Source organism: Tachypleus tridentatus, chromosome 4 (genome assembly GCF_004210375.1).
Source record: "Tachypleus tridentatus isolate NWPU-2018 chromosome 4, ASM421037v1, whole genome shotgun sequence".
NCBI lineage: Eukaryota > Metazoa > Arthropoda > Merostomata > Xiphosura > Limulidae > Tachypleus > Tachypleus tridentatus.
In genome coordinates this window covers 104,595,988-104,614,113 of record NC_134828.1, presented here as the reverse complement: position 1 = coordinate 104,614,113, position 18,126 = coordinate 104,595,988, and the positions used below count along the sequence as shown (strand labels likewise).

Below are 18,126 nucleotides of genomic sequence, written 5' to 3'. Positions count from 1 at the left end.
CAACATAGGCTTGGTACATTTGACTGACCACATGACCACTTTGTGCTCATTTAGAGTCATCATAACTTTAGTATTTCTATCTTTTAATACAGTGTGGATATATTCACAAAATGTGACAGTCTTTCAGGTAGCTCTTTCCACCTGGATATCATTTACTGGACATGATATTATTTTAGTGTCTTGCGTTCAAAATTTTAATAAACTACTTTTCTTGTTTATATCATACCAGTTCATATTGTGTAAACACTTAGTTGATTAAAATCCATATTTTAATAGTGTATGAGGTTTAAGTCCTTAACTGTACAAGGAAATATTTTTTAAAATCCTGAACTTCTCTCAGTGTCACACAGTAACATCTTTTCTGTTTTATCCACCACCCCTTCAAAATATATGAAATTAAACATAAGTTACTCCCTGTAGAATTGTTCTTTCTCAGACAAAACCCATTCATTATAGTCTTCAGTTTTGTTTGGTTACAAAGCTGTAAATAGAAAATCACATCCCTTCTGCTACACTTACTTGTCACGTCCTGTCTTTCAGGCATTGTTAATAGTTATATGTAATTATGTGGTACATATAACCAATAACAAGGTTTTTATTTGTCAGATAATGTATTGTATTATGTTGTGTTCTGAAAGGATAAGCATTAATTTCATTAACAATATAATTTTGATTCCCATGAGGATTATAGTGGTTAGCTTGGATGAATTTTTAATGGTTCTTATTGCATAGTTAGAAAGTAGGAAAAAATGTTGAGAGGTGGGAGAGATTATCTGCTTTCTGCATGTTATTTTGTTTTTTGGTGCATCATTTAATTAAATAAAAGTTAATGCATTATCACCTTTAGTATACAATATGTAGGCTTAAATGTCCTCAACAATTGACAGCAACAAAAAAGATTGGGTAATAATCTACTTTTTGTTTTTCACGTTTATTTTCTATTTATTATTATAGAAATAACTAAAATATAAAAATAGGGATCTTTTTAGGTTAGTTAAGATTAGGCAAAATAAATTACATAGTAAAAATGTTTCACAAGGCACTTGTGAGCAACATGCAGTAACATAATTCAATAGTGTAACTTGAAATGCATGTGCTTACTCAAAATGATGTTTTGTATGCACCATAGATTAGGAAGCAAAAAAGTAAACTCTTATTATTAAGATCACAATGATAAATTTCATTATTACTGTAAAAATATGTTAACTTACCATAAAACACCTGAATTTTTTTTATAAGTTGCCAGTTAATTTAACTAAACAAAACACCTAGTACTACGTTTAATGTGGAGCCAGAACATATAATCCTTTCTCGTTGTCCAGTATTAATAATCATGAGACTAATTCAAAATATAAACAGAAAACAAAGTATAAGAATATACTATTTCTCTGAACTGTAAGTGTTTGGCTTGTCTTTGGAATATATATAAAATACAGCACATTCTTTTCAATAATTCACTAATTTTATTTCATATTTATTTTAGGGTATTTGAATGAGCTGTTAATTCTTTAGAACATTCTTTATCTGTGTTGTATAATGTATAGTAATTGATTCCTTTCAGCAAACAGTTTGTGGGTTTGATTTCTTAAGAACAAATGGCAAGTCCTATGTATGTGATGTAAATGGATTCAGCTTTGTCAAGAATTCTATGAAATATTATGATGACTGTGCAAAAATATTAGGGTATGTATTCTGGAGTCATAAACCTTTTACATTTTCAGTTGAGTTATTTTTAAAAAAGTTTTAATGCTTGAATTGTGTTTGGAAAGTACTTTATAATTTCTCTTACTATGCAATGAAAACTTGCTGACCTATTAAAATGTTCAGACTTTTTGAAAATATGTAGTTTACATTTGTGTGTTTATCTGAAAGTACTTTGAGAAGTTCATCCATTTGAAAACGTAAATTATATTACAGAATGATCTATCATGTGGTAGTATTCAAACCTTTAATCCATGTCTACTCTGTTCTTGTGTTCATGTGAAAATGCAACAAGTAATATTCTTGATGAAACTTTGTAGAATAGACGGAAACTGCCAGTTGTGGAGACACAAGTGTGGAGGACATCGTTTCGAAGGTGAAAGGCGGAAGACTTTCAAAACGTCAACCTTTATACTTGAGCCTCCACAACAGGCAGTTGCCATCCATTCTACAAAGTTTCATCATGAATACTCTGCCTAAACAACCTATCAAAGAGAAATATTCTTTTCTTTCAAAAACTGAAAGATACATTTTAGTTTCTTGTAGTGACACAACTACAAAAGATAGGTCCTCCTGCATGAATAGTGTTTTCCCCTACATATATTCTTCTTGCTGGCAATTCTTAAGTTTATCAGGCCCTTTGAGCTTTCTTTTATTTCCTTCCCCCTTAATTGCAGGGGCAATCTTATGCCACTGATTTCTTGCTCAGTTCTGTTGTTCAGTATGTCTGAGAAACAGTTATTCTTGTTTTTGAAGAATTGTTTTTTTCAGATTTCAGAAAGTAATTTTTGTCACTTGTAATATAGAACACAGTTGTATACTATTAAAATTGTAATGTTTTTTACTTATCTGTCACACCAAACATGCTTGCCCTTTCAGTCGTGGGGGCATTATAAAGTGACAGTCAATCCCAATATTCATTGGTAAAAGAGTAACCTAAGAGTTGGCTGTGGGTGGTGATGACTAGCTGCCTTTTCTCTAGTCTTACACTGCTAAATTAGGGATGGCGAGTGCAGATAGCCCTCATGTGGCTTTGCACGAAATTCAAAAACGCACACATTTACTTGTCCTTTATATATGACTATATTCATTAATTCTTAGGACAGATCTTGCAAACTATGTATACAAGTGTAATACCACTGATGCAAGTTTCAGTATTATTTTTGAATATTTTATCTGCAGTTACATTAATATTTTTTCTGTTTTGATTCCTGAAGTATTGAATTAGAAGTGGAATTAGAAAGACTAGTTTTTTTCTTAAATTTAAAACACTGTTATAGAGTTTATGTACTACTAACTTTTTAGGAAATTATTTACTCTATGGATGTTTTTGAAATTATGCTGATTTGACTGTAATAGCTTAGTTTGATTTTGGTTGTTGAATAAATAAAAAAGAAAGTAAATCATCACTTTCTGATTTACTCAATGAAGATTTAAAAATGTGAACTGTTTTTCTTGGGTTATCTTGACTGTTCCTTTAAAGTTTGGATTTTTTTTTCACACATTGAGGATGTTGCCACCTAGATCATAAGAAAAACAATTTTGAAATTAACTTTTCTTAAATCAAATAATAAAAGCTTTGATAATTTATAACACAGATCAAGCATACTTTTAAATTTAAACAATGGTGAAAGACTTGATTGATTTTTGAATATTAAAAAAGTCTTTTTAATATTCTGGTGTACTTTGATTAGCAGTTTCATGTTATTTCAACAAGAAGTGAATAAGTTAAAGATTTGTGTTTGAGATCTATTTTCCTTTTTGTTCGGTTAACAAAGTTTTTTTCATTTTAGCTGTGTTTTCACCTTCACTGTTGTAACATTTGATGTACCAAAAATTAAGTGACCTTTGAGTTAAATGGTCCACATTGGTTTAATGCAAAGAAAAAGTTGCAGTTTAATTGCTGCATTAAGAAACTAAATCTGTAACAAAACAAGTTGCATATATTTTTTTAAAATCACCTGTGAGAATGTAAAACTGCTTTTATTTAAATGACAGGATTACACTTAACTATTTAGTTACTTCCAGGAACAGGTTGAGATATGGCTATTGTATTCATTAATGTGGTAAGGATCATTTCAAACTGTTGAACAAAAAGTGCATTCTTTTAGATTGCATGTCTATGTTTTAACTTTTGAATAGTTTTCTGTTTTCAAATTGTATTTCAACTGTACCATTTTATTAAAATATAAAGTCTATGTGTTTATAAGCTGGTCAGCCAGAAACATATATTACAAGTAATGTAATTGCTTGTAAATGTTAGAACAGTTTTGTAAAACATTATGACATGATTATTTTTGTTTTATTAACATTGTTTTTTTTTAAATATCCCTATATTTAATTATTTCATAAGATGCACAGTTTTCTATAGAATAGTTGACAAAATTTTTTATTTCTAGAGTGAAAGTCAAATGTAGTTGCAGGGAAAAAAAGTTTAAGTTTTTAATGGATGTCATTTGAAAGGATATCTTTTTAGACATGCCACACTTGTCTGTCATAATGTTATGTGAAGCATCCTTTATTGCAATGAGAGTCCCATATAAGAGAACAGACAACTGAAAATATGTACAATTAAATGCTTGTATTTTGAGTATTTCTCTGTTCTTACTGTTAGAGATAATTTTCCTTTTTTTTTTTTCTTGCCTTCAAGCAGCAAGGAATATTGTGTGATAGAACTCAGTTTTGTTTTTAAACACTTGTTTGCAATTACCAGAGTGTTTCTATTTACTTTAGAGTTTTTACTTGTCTTGTTAGAAACATGATACTTAGAGAATTGGCCCCACAGCTGCACATTCCTTGGTCAATGCCATTTCAGTTAGATGATCCACCAATAGTTCCAACTACCTTTGGAAAAATGTAGGTGTCTGTGTTTACCTACTTCAAATTATATCCATTTATTTTCTATATTCATAAGAATATTATTTTTTTTAGTATATTTAATAATAAGTGATTTTTTTTCATAAAGATTGTTACAATAAGCAACATTTTTATTGTTAATTGTATTTTAATTCATTTGTGTCTGCTTTAGACTATTTTTTATTTTGATGATGAAACTATTAAAATTTCTATAATCTTGTAGTTTTTTGTTGTTTTTTTTTCCTAAGTCAATTTCAGCTTAACTAATAACCAATTGGATCAGATTTTTAAATTTCTGGAAATTTTCTTTTTCAGCTTAAGTTGCCTGGGATAAGGAATTGAAAATAAATTTTACTTGACTAAAGATTATTATGTGGCCTGGCATGATCAGGTCGTTAGGGTGCTTGATTCTCAATCTGAGTGTACCAGGTTTGAATCACTATGCCACCTAACATGCTCACCTCGTCAATCATGGGGATATTCTAATGTAATGGTCAATTTCACTATTTGTTGTTAAGAGTTTTCCAAGAGTTGGAAGTGGATATTAATGACTAGCTGCCTTCCCTCAAGTCTTTCATTGCTAAATTAGGGATGGCTGGTGCAGATTGCCCTCATGTAACTATGTACAAAACTTAAAAAAAAAAAAAAAAAAACAGACTATTAATGGAATTTTGTTGACAAACATTATTCAAGTTTTGTATTTAACAGTTATTATAAGCTCAAATATTTTAATCTCTTGGACATGAACTTCACAGATTGTTTTAGTACTTGAATACATTGATGAAAACTTAAAGAAATTCTGAATCATTTATTTATATCTCAGAGTATCTATTTTGTTACCAAAAAGTTATATTTTTTTGTTATGAGCTCAGTATAATATTTATACTATAACTTTTGATTTAGTACCTTCACAAAATCTGATAGACTTTTTACGTAGTGGTTGCAAGCCTTTCATATACAAAATTCAAATTTTTTAATGAAATATTTTTGCTAAAGATTTGTTTGTGGAAAGAGTTTGTTTCTTTGCATGTTTGAGTACCAAACAGTTTTCTTGTTATGATTGAAAAAAAACTATTCTTTCTCCCAAAAAATTAAAGTATTATCTGTGTACATTCTAAAGCGTCCTAAATACATTTCAAGTGTTTATTTTCAGTACAACTTTACATTTTGCCAATTATTTTCTCCTCACCAACTAGATGGCACCTGTCAAATTTACTGACCTCGTAACTAAAATAAATAATGAGATAAATATAAATTATGCTTTTTCTTGTTCTAGAATGACTAGAAATTATAATGCATACACACAAATGTTTAGCCTAAAAAGTATAAATCACGTAACAGTATACATTTATAGATCTTTTTATTATATTGACCTCTCAATGATGCTGTGCACCACTGGAAGTCGTGTTACTTTATCCAAGAATATAAAACTAATGTTAGCACAGTGACCTGTCTTTTGGTGTAAAATACAGTAACATTTCATTTATAATACATTGTATATGTATATACATTTATTATTATTATTATTTACAAACAAGTTATTAAAGTTATTTTTCTCAAAACATAAAGCAGTGAATAATGAAGTATAGTCAACTGTATGTAGTTTAAGAAATTAATTAATGTATAATACTAAAATTTTAATTATCAATAAACATCAAACTTACCTACATAAATTCATACAACAGTAGTTCTATAAAATTTTCTGGTAGTTTTAAATAAAGATAAAAGTAACTAAGTGCTAGTTTTACTCTTCAGGATGGAACTCAGATGTGTTATAGCAGTAATCAGACATGGAGATCGCACTCCGAAACAGAAGATGAAAATGGAAGTAAAGCACCCTAGGTAACGTATGAAATTTTTTTACATACATTGTTTTTAGGTTTTTGATAATAACTCTTTAGGAATTTTGTCTAATTTACACTATTTCAATTTTCATTTTTAGGTTTTTTGAGATATTTGAAAAGTATGGAGGCTACAAAGATCACCATATTAAGCTAAAAAAACCCAAACAACTTCAAGTAAGTGCTTTGGGATTTGTTAATGCTTTGGTTATTTTTATTTTAAAGAGAGACTACAAATGTGTTTTATAAGACTATTCATGTAAAAGGAAAAATATTAACTATCCATATTTTTCTAGCTAAAGACAGCACATATGACAACACTGTATGGTCCAAAAATTGATAATAATATGTAAATTCGTAATGCCATGTAAGGTAACTTCCAGTAAAGGTTAAAACCATACTAACAGAACAATACCAAATTTATATGGATACTAGTTTTGACACTTCATATATAAATTTGGTATTGTACCATTAGCACTGTTTTAATCAGAAAACTTGTTCCTTATTCCAGTAATTTCTGAAGAGATTGTGTTGTTTACTTTTAATTCATATACATGACTTGTACGTCAGCTGTGATGTTTATCTGTATATATTGTTTAAATACAGGAAATTCTGGATATAGCAAGATTCCTTCTCTCAGAACTGGATAAAAAACCCGATCTTGAAATTGAAGAAAACAAAGCTAAGCTGGAACAGTTAAAGGCAGTCTTAGAAATGTATGTTGTTCATGCTGTTTATATAGTTATTTGAAGTCAGAATATAAAATACATACATTAATCATTCCATTATTACCCATATGTGCACTCAGCAATAAAGAATGAACTCATGGAAAACAAGTTAGAATTTTGCTTTTTGTCAGGTGATGAAATTATAATTTCACATGGTTAACAAGTCTCTTGTTTCTATATGTTTGCAGTGAAACAGTTGGTAAAATATACTTATTAATGTAACAAAATACAAGTTGTTACAATAATACCTTCTCAAACCCTTATTTATGTTTCGTTAGTAGTTTTTGTGTTAATAGAAAATGAAGTGTTTAAATTTTTATATTTGAACTGTGGAGTGATGGCAATATGTCACCGTGCATAGAAGTCCCTAGTTTAAAATTCCCAGTTAATATATTAACTTTTTAATATATTCTTGCAAAGTTATCTTAATGATAGCTTATTTGCTAACATAGTATGTTATGCTCCTTCAAGAGAGGAAAACAGCTAGGGTTAACAGCATCAGACTGAAGACAATTATCAAATTTAGTTAATATTTCAGTTGTTTTTGCCAATGACAAAGAAAATATTGGTAGCTCTGATGTAAAGTATCATAAGTGCTGGCAATGAGGAATGAATTGCATTATGCGTACTTTTTAATGTGTATGAAGAATTTACTTGCAGCAGTATTATATTGTGCTTTTTATCAGATAATACTACTGTGTCATTGACATAGCCTTTGTGTTTATTAGAAGTTATTGGCACTCACTGTTAAAATTACATCTGTTATTACTTGAAGCTCATGTTTAAGTCAAGGGGAAATTATACATGGGTTGATTTAAAACCAAAAAAACTTCCATCCAGTTTGATTTCTTAAGCAGAATTTTAAACTTTTTATGCAACTCATTTTAACACTTGTTCATATTATGAAGCTTGAAATATTTGGGTACATTTATTGGGAATGTTACTTATTTTTGCATGCTAAATCACTGGAAAATTACATCCAATCTTGACTCTTAAAATCATGTTTTACTTTTGGTTTGCATGTCAAGGCACAAGAAGCACATTTCACATTTTTCACTGAGTTGAGTATTTTTTAGGACAACATTTATTAATTAAAGAATTTTATTTCATCAAAATATTTAATTTGTTTTGCAGAAATTGAAATGTTTTTGTGCAAAATGCTTTGTATGAAATGTGTCTAAACATCAAATTTAAACTTAATGAGAAATTCTGAAAAGTAATTTTTAGCCTCATTTTGTGGTTTGTGCTGAACTATTAAAAATAAACCTAACTCTTTGCCAGTGATACCTAGAAGTCAATGTAAGAGAAAAAATAAAATATGTAAATCTATACTTAGGTGTAATTTTGAAATTCCCTTCAGCGTATTTCATGATGTCAGTACATCTGTACATATTTCTGTATAAAGAGATTACAGTACTAGCATGCTCTATCTGACATAAAAATAGTTTGGTAAAGTCCAATATTTGTTTTGCCGTCAGTAACATTTTTTAAACCTATTTTTGTGATTCTGTAGTCTAAAATTTATTGCACTACAAGTATGTGCTGAACAAAGGTTCACACATATTTTATACTAATGTTGCAAATTATGGTGTAGTCATTGACAAAAAGCTACGGTATAACAGAAGTATATATATTGAAAAGCACTTTGTGTCTCGTTAGTAAGCTTGAGGGTTTATAATACTTATTGGAGACAGTTCTTGTGATGAGCACAGAACAGATACTGAGACAGCTTTGTCTGTAGCTTTGTACTTCACAACAAACAATTTTGTTACACTACAGATAAATATAAAAGAATATATTTTTATTTAAACCCAATGTTTCACCTTTTACAGTTTCTTCAGGAGTAATATACATAATTTAGTATATATAACTTTACATACAGGTCGCAAAGCTATGGATGCAGTCTGTTTGCAGGAACAGTTTTTAGTGTTAAGCATATCTTTCCAGTAACTATAGAACCAGTTTGCTGCAACATTTTTTTAATTTTTTATTAGTGAAATTTTAAATGCGTACTGTATGTATGACTGCTATAACTCCAAGAGAAAAGAACCTAGAGACCTGAAACTTTGCATGAGTATTAGTTTTTCATACTTTTTTCTATGATAATAATAAAAGTAATAATAGATTCTATTGTGTGTGTGTGAGTGAGTGAGTGAGAGACTGCCATAGCTCCAAGAGAAAAGAACCTAGAGACCTGAAACTTTGCATGAGTATTAGTTTTTCATACTTTTTTCTATTATGATAATAAAAGTAATAATAGATTCTATTGTGTGTGTGTGAGTGAGTGAGTGAGAGACTGCCATAGCTCCAAGAGAAAAGAATCTAGAGACCTGAAACTATGCATGGATACTATAGAGATTTTGGAGATGTGCATCTGGGTATTATTTTTTTAAAACTGATTAAAAACCATTTTGATCAATTTTTTTTTCCTTAAGCCTTATTAATCTGTAACCTGAATGTATAAAAAAAGCATTGCATTTTTCTAACTCTCATTTACTGAATGAACATTATGTGGAGGTTTTCTACCAAATTCTCTTTTTCAACACAAAAATAGGAATAAAAATATTAACCTGAGTATTAAAAAGAAATTGAATTGAACTAAGTTTGGAAAATGGCAACAACCAATAAGAAGACAATAATGGATCATAGAATGAGAAGAATTCAGATCAAAATGCAGGAAGAAAGAAATAGTAAATTTGAGGAGTTAAATTCAAAAATAGTTGAAATGAATTAAGTTTAGAAATGTAACAAACAAATCAATTTAAAAATTGGTGCATTGTGGTAACTTTAGAAGTATTTAAGATAATGAAAATATTTGACTGGTTCTTGAGTTATCTGAGTTGAGGGGATCTAAAAATCAAACAATGAAGTGTGGGTATTTTATGTTAGTGTGTGTATGTATATCATTGTTTACTAACTGTTATACTGTTATAGGATTTGAAAACTTCCATACAATTCTTAACAAACTGGGAATATTTCTGTATTTCTGGAACAACATAATTGACAAGGATTTGCATAGTGTGGAACATTATTGTGTTACTGAAACAAAATAAATGAAATACAAATAGACAAATAATCCTAAGAGAGGTTGTAAAACAACTGAATACCAATTTATGCTAACTGATATATTTATGTAGCAACAGAGGCTATACTACAAGCTGTACACTAAATCTTGATCAGAAATTTTTAATGTTTTTTTTTTACCACTTGGCATGATAATTTACTTTTCAACAAAATATAAAAGAAGAGATGCAAACATTTAACATTTGATTTCCAACTCAATATTCATTTATATTAGAAATTGTTTATAGTAATTCACACGTTACATAGTATTAAAGTGTGCATATTAAACAGTTTGAATTATTATTGTTTTTGTAATGTGGTTTCCATATAGCCTGATTTATGATATAAATGAGGTTAGTAACAACATAATAATACTTCCACAGATAGTTTGAGTGTAGTTTAGGGAATAATTATCTTCAGTTTGATGAAATGTTGCCTGTCTAGGTTATGATTGCCTGTAGCAAGAAATAATTACTTTTTCCATCTGCACTTTCACAAGGGTTTCAAATAATATTAAAATAAATACTCATTTATTTATCAGTTCTGTTGGTGACAGAAATGAAGCATCTGTGGTTTTTATTAATGTAGTTTATCCTGTAATAAATTTAACTCTTACTGGCTTGTATCGAACACCAATATTAGCACTTCAGAATTCTTGTTCTTTCAAATTCGGTCTGTGTGATGGAGTACTTAGGACTTAGTATTTAGCACATCTTAAACTAAATTGGCTTACAATTCAATAGCATACAAAAAGTGGACATTACTAAAAAACAAGTTGTCTTAATGCATGCATTAATAAACAGATAAGCTTATGTAAATCAATTGTAGGCCTTTGTTTGGAGTTACTCACAATTAAAAGAAACCGCAATTACTAATATGATAACAGAGGCTAGTTAGTTTGTTAGTTGGTAGGATTTATTATTTTTTCTAAACCAGTTGACTCTATATCTGGCAATAATTGGTGATGTGTATTTATTTACATACATTTGTAAACAGTGACTTATATAAAATGGGAATTATTGTTATAATTAGAATGTACATAAAATGCACAAAATGAAAATATAGGTGGACATTACTAATTCACAATGGGAATTATTGTTATAATTAGAATGTACATAAAATGCACAAAATGAAAATATAGGTTTCTAAAGCACCCATAAAATATCACAAGGTTAAAAGTTGGATAGAGTCCAAAGTTTAAAAGTGTTCTCATACAGAGAAAAAAAAAACTTATAGAACTGTTATAGTAACTAGATATGGAAATATAAAACTGTTTTCTTGGTTTGAAACAATCTTTATGCAATTTTTGTTAATGCAGTAAAAACAAATATATGATGTTATATAAACTATGTTTTAGGACTTTAATTTAATTTCTAGTTCAAGAAAACTAAGAAAGCATTTCCTTATGTCACTAGTATGTATTTCAAATCAAGCTCATTTAGTTTTCAAAATGTTTATACCAAGAAGAAAGTAGTAAGTTGTAATTATATACAATAGATTATAGTATTTGAATTCTGTTAGTAATATGTCTATCATTTAAAGTTCATTAGATTGATGTTGCAGTTAAGTCTGTGTATGCAGAGAATGTAGTTTTAATATTAAAAATAAATTATTATTCCAGTAGCATAGTTCAGGATTCAAGTTTCAGATGGGATTTTTATTTGATTTTTTTTTTTTTTTTTGTTATTTATGTGCAACATATTTTTAAGGTTGGTGAAAAATCACCAATTTCCTCGTGTTTATATTAAACTCAGAATATAAAAGGCATTACAGTGCTACTAATAACACAGATAACCAGGTTTATCAACATACAACTATTCATATGGTAACTGTTGAAAATTAATAAACTGTAGTTAATGTTGAATATGTTCTGATTTATTGCATATTTTCATGCTTTTATTTATTTGTTAACAATGATAAAACAGTACTGTTGCTTTTAACAAATGAAACTAAAATTCTCTGTATGTTATAACATATTTGTTTGAGAACTACAATTGTATTTATTAATTAAATTGCACATTGAACCTTTATCAGCATGTATGATGCTGATGGCTGTAGTACTACAGTTTGTTTCTGATCATTTTGAAGTTATATGTATAACTTATTTCCCTATCAGTTTAACTGTAAACAGCAACAACAAATATCTTTTGCTGGTTAGAGAATTGTATGTAATAATTATTTTGAAATGTGGGCAGATTTAGCTATTAATCCTTTTCATGGGGTAGTTAAATTAAACTGTGTGTACTGCATGATATAAGGGACAAGATCTGCAGCTTTTGATACTGGGGATAAAACACTAATGATGAATTTGTCAATAATAGTTGAAAGTTTACTCTTAAATCTTATTATAGGAAAGATTTAAATGTAGAAACTCATAACAATGAACTGTTATTTAGCTTTCATAATCTTCTTTCAATGTTATGACTGGTTGTAGATATAAACTGAAGGAAGCTTTTTTACAAGAAACAGAACTTGACTGAGCTGGGCACTCAGTTTTATATTTCCAATCCAATATCTAGAACAAACAAAAAAAAATCTTTTTGAGGTTATAACTTCCTCAGTTCTCTGTGAAGGCTGCTGAATTAGGTTTCTGTCACTGAATATTTGGTGTAAAAAGAATGTTATTTTCTCACCTGTTCAACTTGTCTAATTAAAAGTTATAACTTTATATAGATTTTTGAATGAAAAGCATTGCAGTGAATACTTGCTTAATTAAGTTTTATTAACAATCAAACCCTACCAAATAAAATTATATTTGTTCAGATTTATAAAACACTATAATGAGCAATGAAAATGTATATTGGAGCAAAATTAATAAACAATTCAGACTGATTTGACTGTTTATATTGATTCACTTAATGCTGTCACTGACTTTGCATGTAATGAGTAGTGCAGAGCATTTTCGTAGAAATTTATTACTACAAATGAAAATGTATAATTGATTCTGACATGTAGTAATCTTTTCACTTCCATCTCTTGAGTTATGAATAGTGCCATTTTCTCCCAAGTAATATTTAGGTTAGTTATAAAAAGTGTGTATTCTGAGTTTATTCTGTTATATCTGTGTAAGAATGCTATAAAGAAATGCATAGGCCTTGACTGCTAAGATGTTTTTCAATTCTAAGTAGATTTACCTGTAAGATACAATGGGGGAGACTATAACATATTATCCAACAGAGAATGATATTAATTAGGTGGAAAGTAAAATCGGTATGCTTCAGTTTTAATAGCCCACCTGTTGACTGCTTTGTTAATGTAACTTTCACTGTTATTTAAAATTTTTCTTAATGCAGAAGAATAGTAGGATAGTGGTTAATATATTTGTAATAGATGTGTGAGATAGTAGTGTTGAGCAACTTTTTAACACATCTATTACAAATATTTTATGTTTGTTTCTTTTCAGTGTAGTTAAGTGTTCAGTAATAGTTAGATATTTAGGTTCTCGGTCTTATTATTTTCATGTATTTTTTGGACCTTCAGTAATTTGTTTTCAGGTGACAGTTAATTGCTGTGAAAATCTTGAGAGTCTTGTCAGGTTAAACCACAAAACTTTGGTTATTAAACCTTATAAACTTTATAAACAGATATCCATAGCTTAGGAGTATTTTTGGTGAGTTCATTAGCAAATAAGCAATAAGACATCACTAAATACAGCATATTAAATATTAAAATAAATATGTATAGGGAAAGGTAGTATCAAACTCAAACAGAATATTTCTCTTATCAGTTCTCACTGCTTTTAATTATAATAAATTTAACTCTTGTTTAATTTAACTTGAGTTTATTGTAACCATGAGGTGAGCTTTGAAGACTTTCATTGATAGTTGTCTTACAAGTATGACTACTTGTAAGTTGTCTTACAAAGTTGGCTAGAGCAGCATTTCTCAACCACATGTTTGTGGGCTAACATTGGTTTGTGAGATTTCACATAAGAGAAACAAAAGAATACTCATGTTTAAATCATAATGATTTTCATAGCCCTCACCTTTTTAATATCTACAGTCTAGCATAGTGACCTCAAGCCTGTTCCTGCTATCAAAAAGGTTGAAAAATGCTTTTCTAGAGGAGGAACCTCAAGAAGCAAAGAAGCACTGTTTTTTCCAAATGTGGAACTAAGGTGTTTGGTTGAATCGGATATGCTGAACTACCAATTTATAATTTGGTCTGGCAAGAGTTAGCAATAGGTGGTGCTGACTTAGCTGTCATGTCATGTAATTTTCCATTAGATTTTTAATCAAACTGAGTCAAACAAACAAATTAAAATTTCAATAAAAATGTAATAGTTTTATTAAATATAACATCATATTAAACATCATTTTAATAAGCCATTACATAAAGTCTGTGTAAAATTACTTATTTGGTTTCAAGTTTTGACATGCAGAAATTAAGATGTGCATTTAATTTTAATAGAAAGAATCACTGATTAATTCTTTGATTTTGATTACATCTTTTTTTTTTTTCAAGAATATGTGATTCTTTTCACATGCCTTAACCTACCACACTCATGTAATTATTTTATTAATTCAGTTTGGTTTATGAAGTATTCCTGTTTTGAAGGTACAAATATGCCGTTAGTCATATTGCTGTTGCTAGAATGGTTAACTTTTACTCCATTCCCAGAAGAACTATTGCATGTTTATTAAAACAGAAAACCTATGTGTTAGAATATTGTTAACGTCAGTTATTATAGTTGCCTGATACACTAATATCTACCTTTTTAGCAGAGGTATGAAAAGATAATTTTATCTTGCATATTCACCCCACACCTGTTAAAACAGATGAAATTCTAAAAATGTAGCCTGACCTCTTGAACTCTCTTGTTGAACAAGATAAGTTCATCTGTCAAAAGTAGACGTCACTTAGCCTGGTGGTTGGGGATCTTGACTAACAATCTGCAGGTCACAGGTTCAAAACTCATTATCATGAATACTCACATTTTAGCCATGTGGGCATTATAATGTGGCAGTCAATCCCAGTACTTTATTAAAGGAACCCAAGAGTTGGCAGTGGCTGTTTTGATTAGCTGCCTTCTCTCTAGTCTATCCCTTGTAAATTAGGGATAGCTGGTGTAGATAGCACTTGAGTAGCTTTGTACAGAATTAAACACATGGTCAGAGGCACTAGAATTTTACTGAATTTTATTAATGTGATTTATTTAAGTTTTTTGTTATTACTTGTTTTTTACTGTAATTAAATTTATTACATAGATGGCTCTAATACTTGCAGGGATTATTAGTTGTTGTGTTCAAAGCTTTAAAGCATATTCTTAAGGTAAATGGTAATATCAGAGGTGTTTTCACCTAAAATTTCACCTAGTTTGGTTGTTTTTTGTTGTTTTTTATTTAATTTGTGTAACAAATAGAATTAGTGCTTTTATAGTAACCAACCAATCATTAATGATGTTACAAATACATGTGAGCTAAAAATATTAATTAAATATAAAATTAAGAAACCCTTTAACTGGAGTGCTTTCAAAAGGTAGGCCTCTTCATCAGGGGCAAACTGAGAATTATTTATATATTAACTGGCTAAAACAAGTTTTTCATATATTTTTAATCATAATAGTGTATTAAACTACCAGAAAATTAGTGTATGGAAGTTTTTTATTGTGTTTTTGTGAGAACATTGTATTAATTTATTGTTACTTATTAACCCTTAAACTGCAGCTATCCTCCATTGATGCTACTATCTACAACATCCCTGCTGTTTAAGGGTTAAACAAAAATAAAATATACCCTTTCATAGTTGATATAACGAGTAGCATTGCATGGTGTGAGTATTTTAGTGTAAGTAGAAAAACATCATTGTTAGACAATATGGCATGAAATTTTAAATAAATTAAAATTATCTAAATTGTGAGTAAAGGTTCAAAAGCGGTTTGCCTATTGTTTAATTTTTGGCTTTTTTTTAAGAATCGGAATGGTATTCTCAACACACAACGTTGTCTCATTTTGAGCTTTATTGATTGCTATGGACATACTAGACCCAACATATTCAAAGTAATTGCTACAGTTGAAAAATAGACCATTCTGACTTTAAAAGAAACTGAAATGAAGCTGTTAGCAAAGTGTTACTGAACAGAGTGTTAGATAACACACAAGTTGAATGAAATGATCTTTCTTTTGGCAATTATGCCTAAATATTATAGTATTTTATTGGGTTTTGTGCAAAATGTACATAATGTTATCTTAATATTGATTTATGAAATCTTTACTAATTTAAGTTGAATCTTTGTTACATCTTAAGTGACAGCAAAGAATCAACAGTGTACTCCTCAAGAAATATGCTTCATATTTCTTTCAACTGTATTTTTATATTTATTGGGTCATGCTTGAGGTTTCTCATTACTTTCAGGAAACAGTAGTTCTCTTCCATGATTTGCACACTTTTGTACACTAGTAGATTTGTATTTAGTGAGCATGACTTAGTATTTTCTACACACAGGTAATATGTAACTTTGGACATTTTTTAGTGTACAACTAGGTTGCTTAGTTTTTGTTTTTTTAGCTTTTAAATGGCTATTGAATAGAGTATATTGTACTCAGTACGTAATTCTTGACTTTATAATGAACAACAATAGCTAAGTTTAAGTTTCTCTGTTTTTGTTTTCTTTGACTGTAATGTATTGTGTGTTTTATGCATTTATTTGTAATTAATTTGATTAATTTATGGTTTTCTTTATGTTGTTGGCCTGTGCTATAAAATTGAAAATGATTGATTTCTCATTTATTTGAGTTCTCTGTGAAGGAGTACTGGTGAGAACTTTTTGAGTGAACTTAATGCCTATCCTCATGTTTCATTGATAAAATAAAAAAAAGGTTATGTTATTGGCTACATTGTACCAGAAATGAGATGCTTACAATATTAAATGGAGAAATAAACATTTCCTGGAAAACCAGATGACCTTCATGATGTCACTAAACTCCCTCTGTATATATCACTTGTTTTATTACACCACCACACCAAGTTTGCCCTTGACAAAGAAAGATACATCTTTCAAAGGTGCTCAGGTTATAGGGGTTTTATTTCATTACTAAATAAAAGATTCATTCATGTTTAAACATTATAATTTTTAAATATCAGGCTCACACTATACCGTTATGTCAATAGTCATTCTTTTCGAACATTAATAAGAAAACTATAAAAATATACTGTTACTGGCTTAATATGACATATTTCCAATAATTACTACTAAGTTTAAGCACTGTTGTTTGAAGAATTTACTTTGTCCCTGTTAACTGAACACAATGGTTTGATTTCTTTCATTAGATACATTTTCTGTTTTTCACTTAAGAAAATTAAAATTGGCTTCCAAGCTCAATGCTTACCTTTTCAAGTTGTTTTAAATTACATTCGTTTATGTATTTGTAGTAATTGTTTTTCATATGTACATAAATTATTATTTGTACTTTTGCTTTAAACATTTGTTACTTCTACATCTTTTTAAGTTAAGTGTGTTAAAGTAACTATTTGTTATTCAAATAAATGAATTCATAACTCGGAAATCCACAAAACACTTTGTTGGGAGCATTGTTCTATTGTTTTTTTCATTACAGAAAAATGAGATTGAGATTTTTGTGTTGAAAGTGTATGAAATACAAAAGCTTGGTGAACATGTAATGAATTTTCAGACTAGCAGAAACGTGCGAGTTTATAATAGGATCAACTCTAGTAAAATTAAATATTATTAACATTTGAGTTTATAATAGGATCAACTCTAGTGAAATTAAATATTATTAACATTTGGTCTTTGTTGATCAAAATATCCAAAACCTGTGTTATAATGCTGTGTTAACTGATTGAGGACTTGTAATTAGCTAGAGTAAAATCTAAATTCTTGATACTTCTAGTAAATTAGTTGAGTGACCAATACTGAACTTTGTTTCTAAGTTAATTGCCATTAGCATCCTTTGAAACTGTTAAGTGAGAATGTGATA

The 18,126-nt window shown here is 29.0% G+C and overlaps 1 protein-coding gene across 50 annotated transcripts in view; it reads left to right on the top strand.

Moving 5' to 3' along the window:
- Positions 1-18,126, top strand: part of LOC143249819 (inositol hexakisphosphate and diphosphoinositol-pentakisphosphate kinase-like) — a 153,197-nt gene that overhangs the window by 41,440 nt on the left and 93,631 nt on the right. For all 50 annotated transcript variants that reach the window (XR_013027961.1, XR_013027962.1, XM_076500338.1 and 47 more), the window contains 5 exons: positions 1,562-1,683; positions 4,456-4,557; positions 6,313-6,399; positions 6,500-6,575; positions 7,005-7,114. Coding sequence is in view for 48 of the 50 variants with exons in the window: in XM_076500338.1 (XP_076356453.1) it covers positions 1,562-1,683; positions 4,456-4,557; positions 6,313-6,399; positions 6,500-6,575; positions 7,005-7,114 (497 nt within the window). In the remaining 2 variants the exon portion in view is untranslated. The remainder of the gene's footprint in view (positions 1-1,561; positions 1,684-4,455; positions 4,558-6,312; positions 6,400-6,499; positions 6,576-7,004; positions 7,115-18,126) is intronic.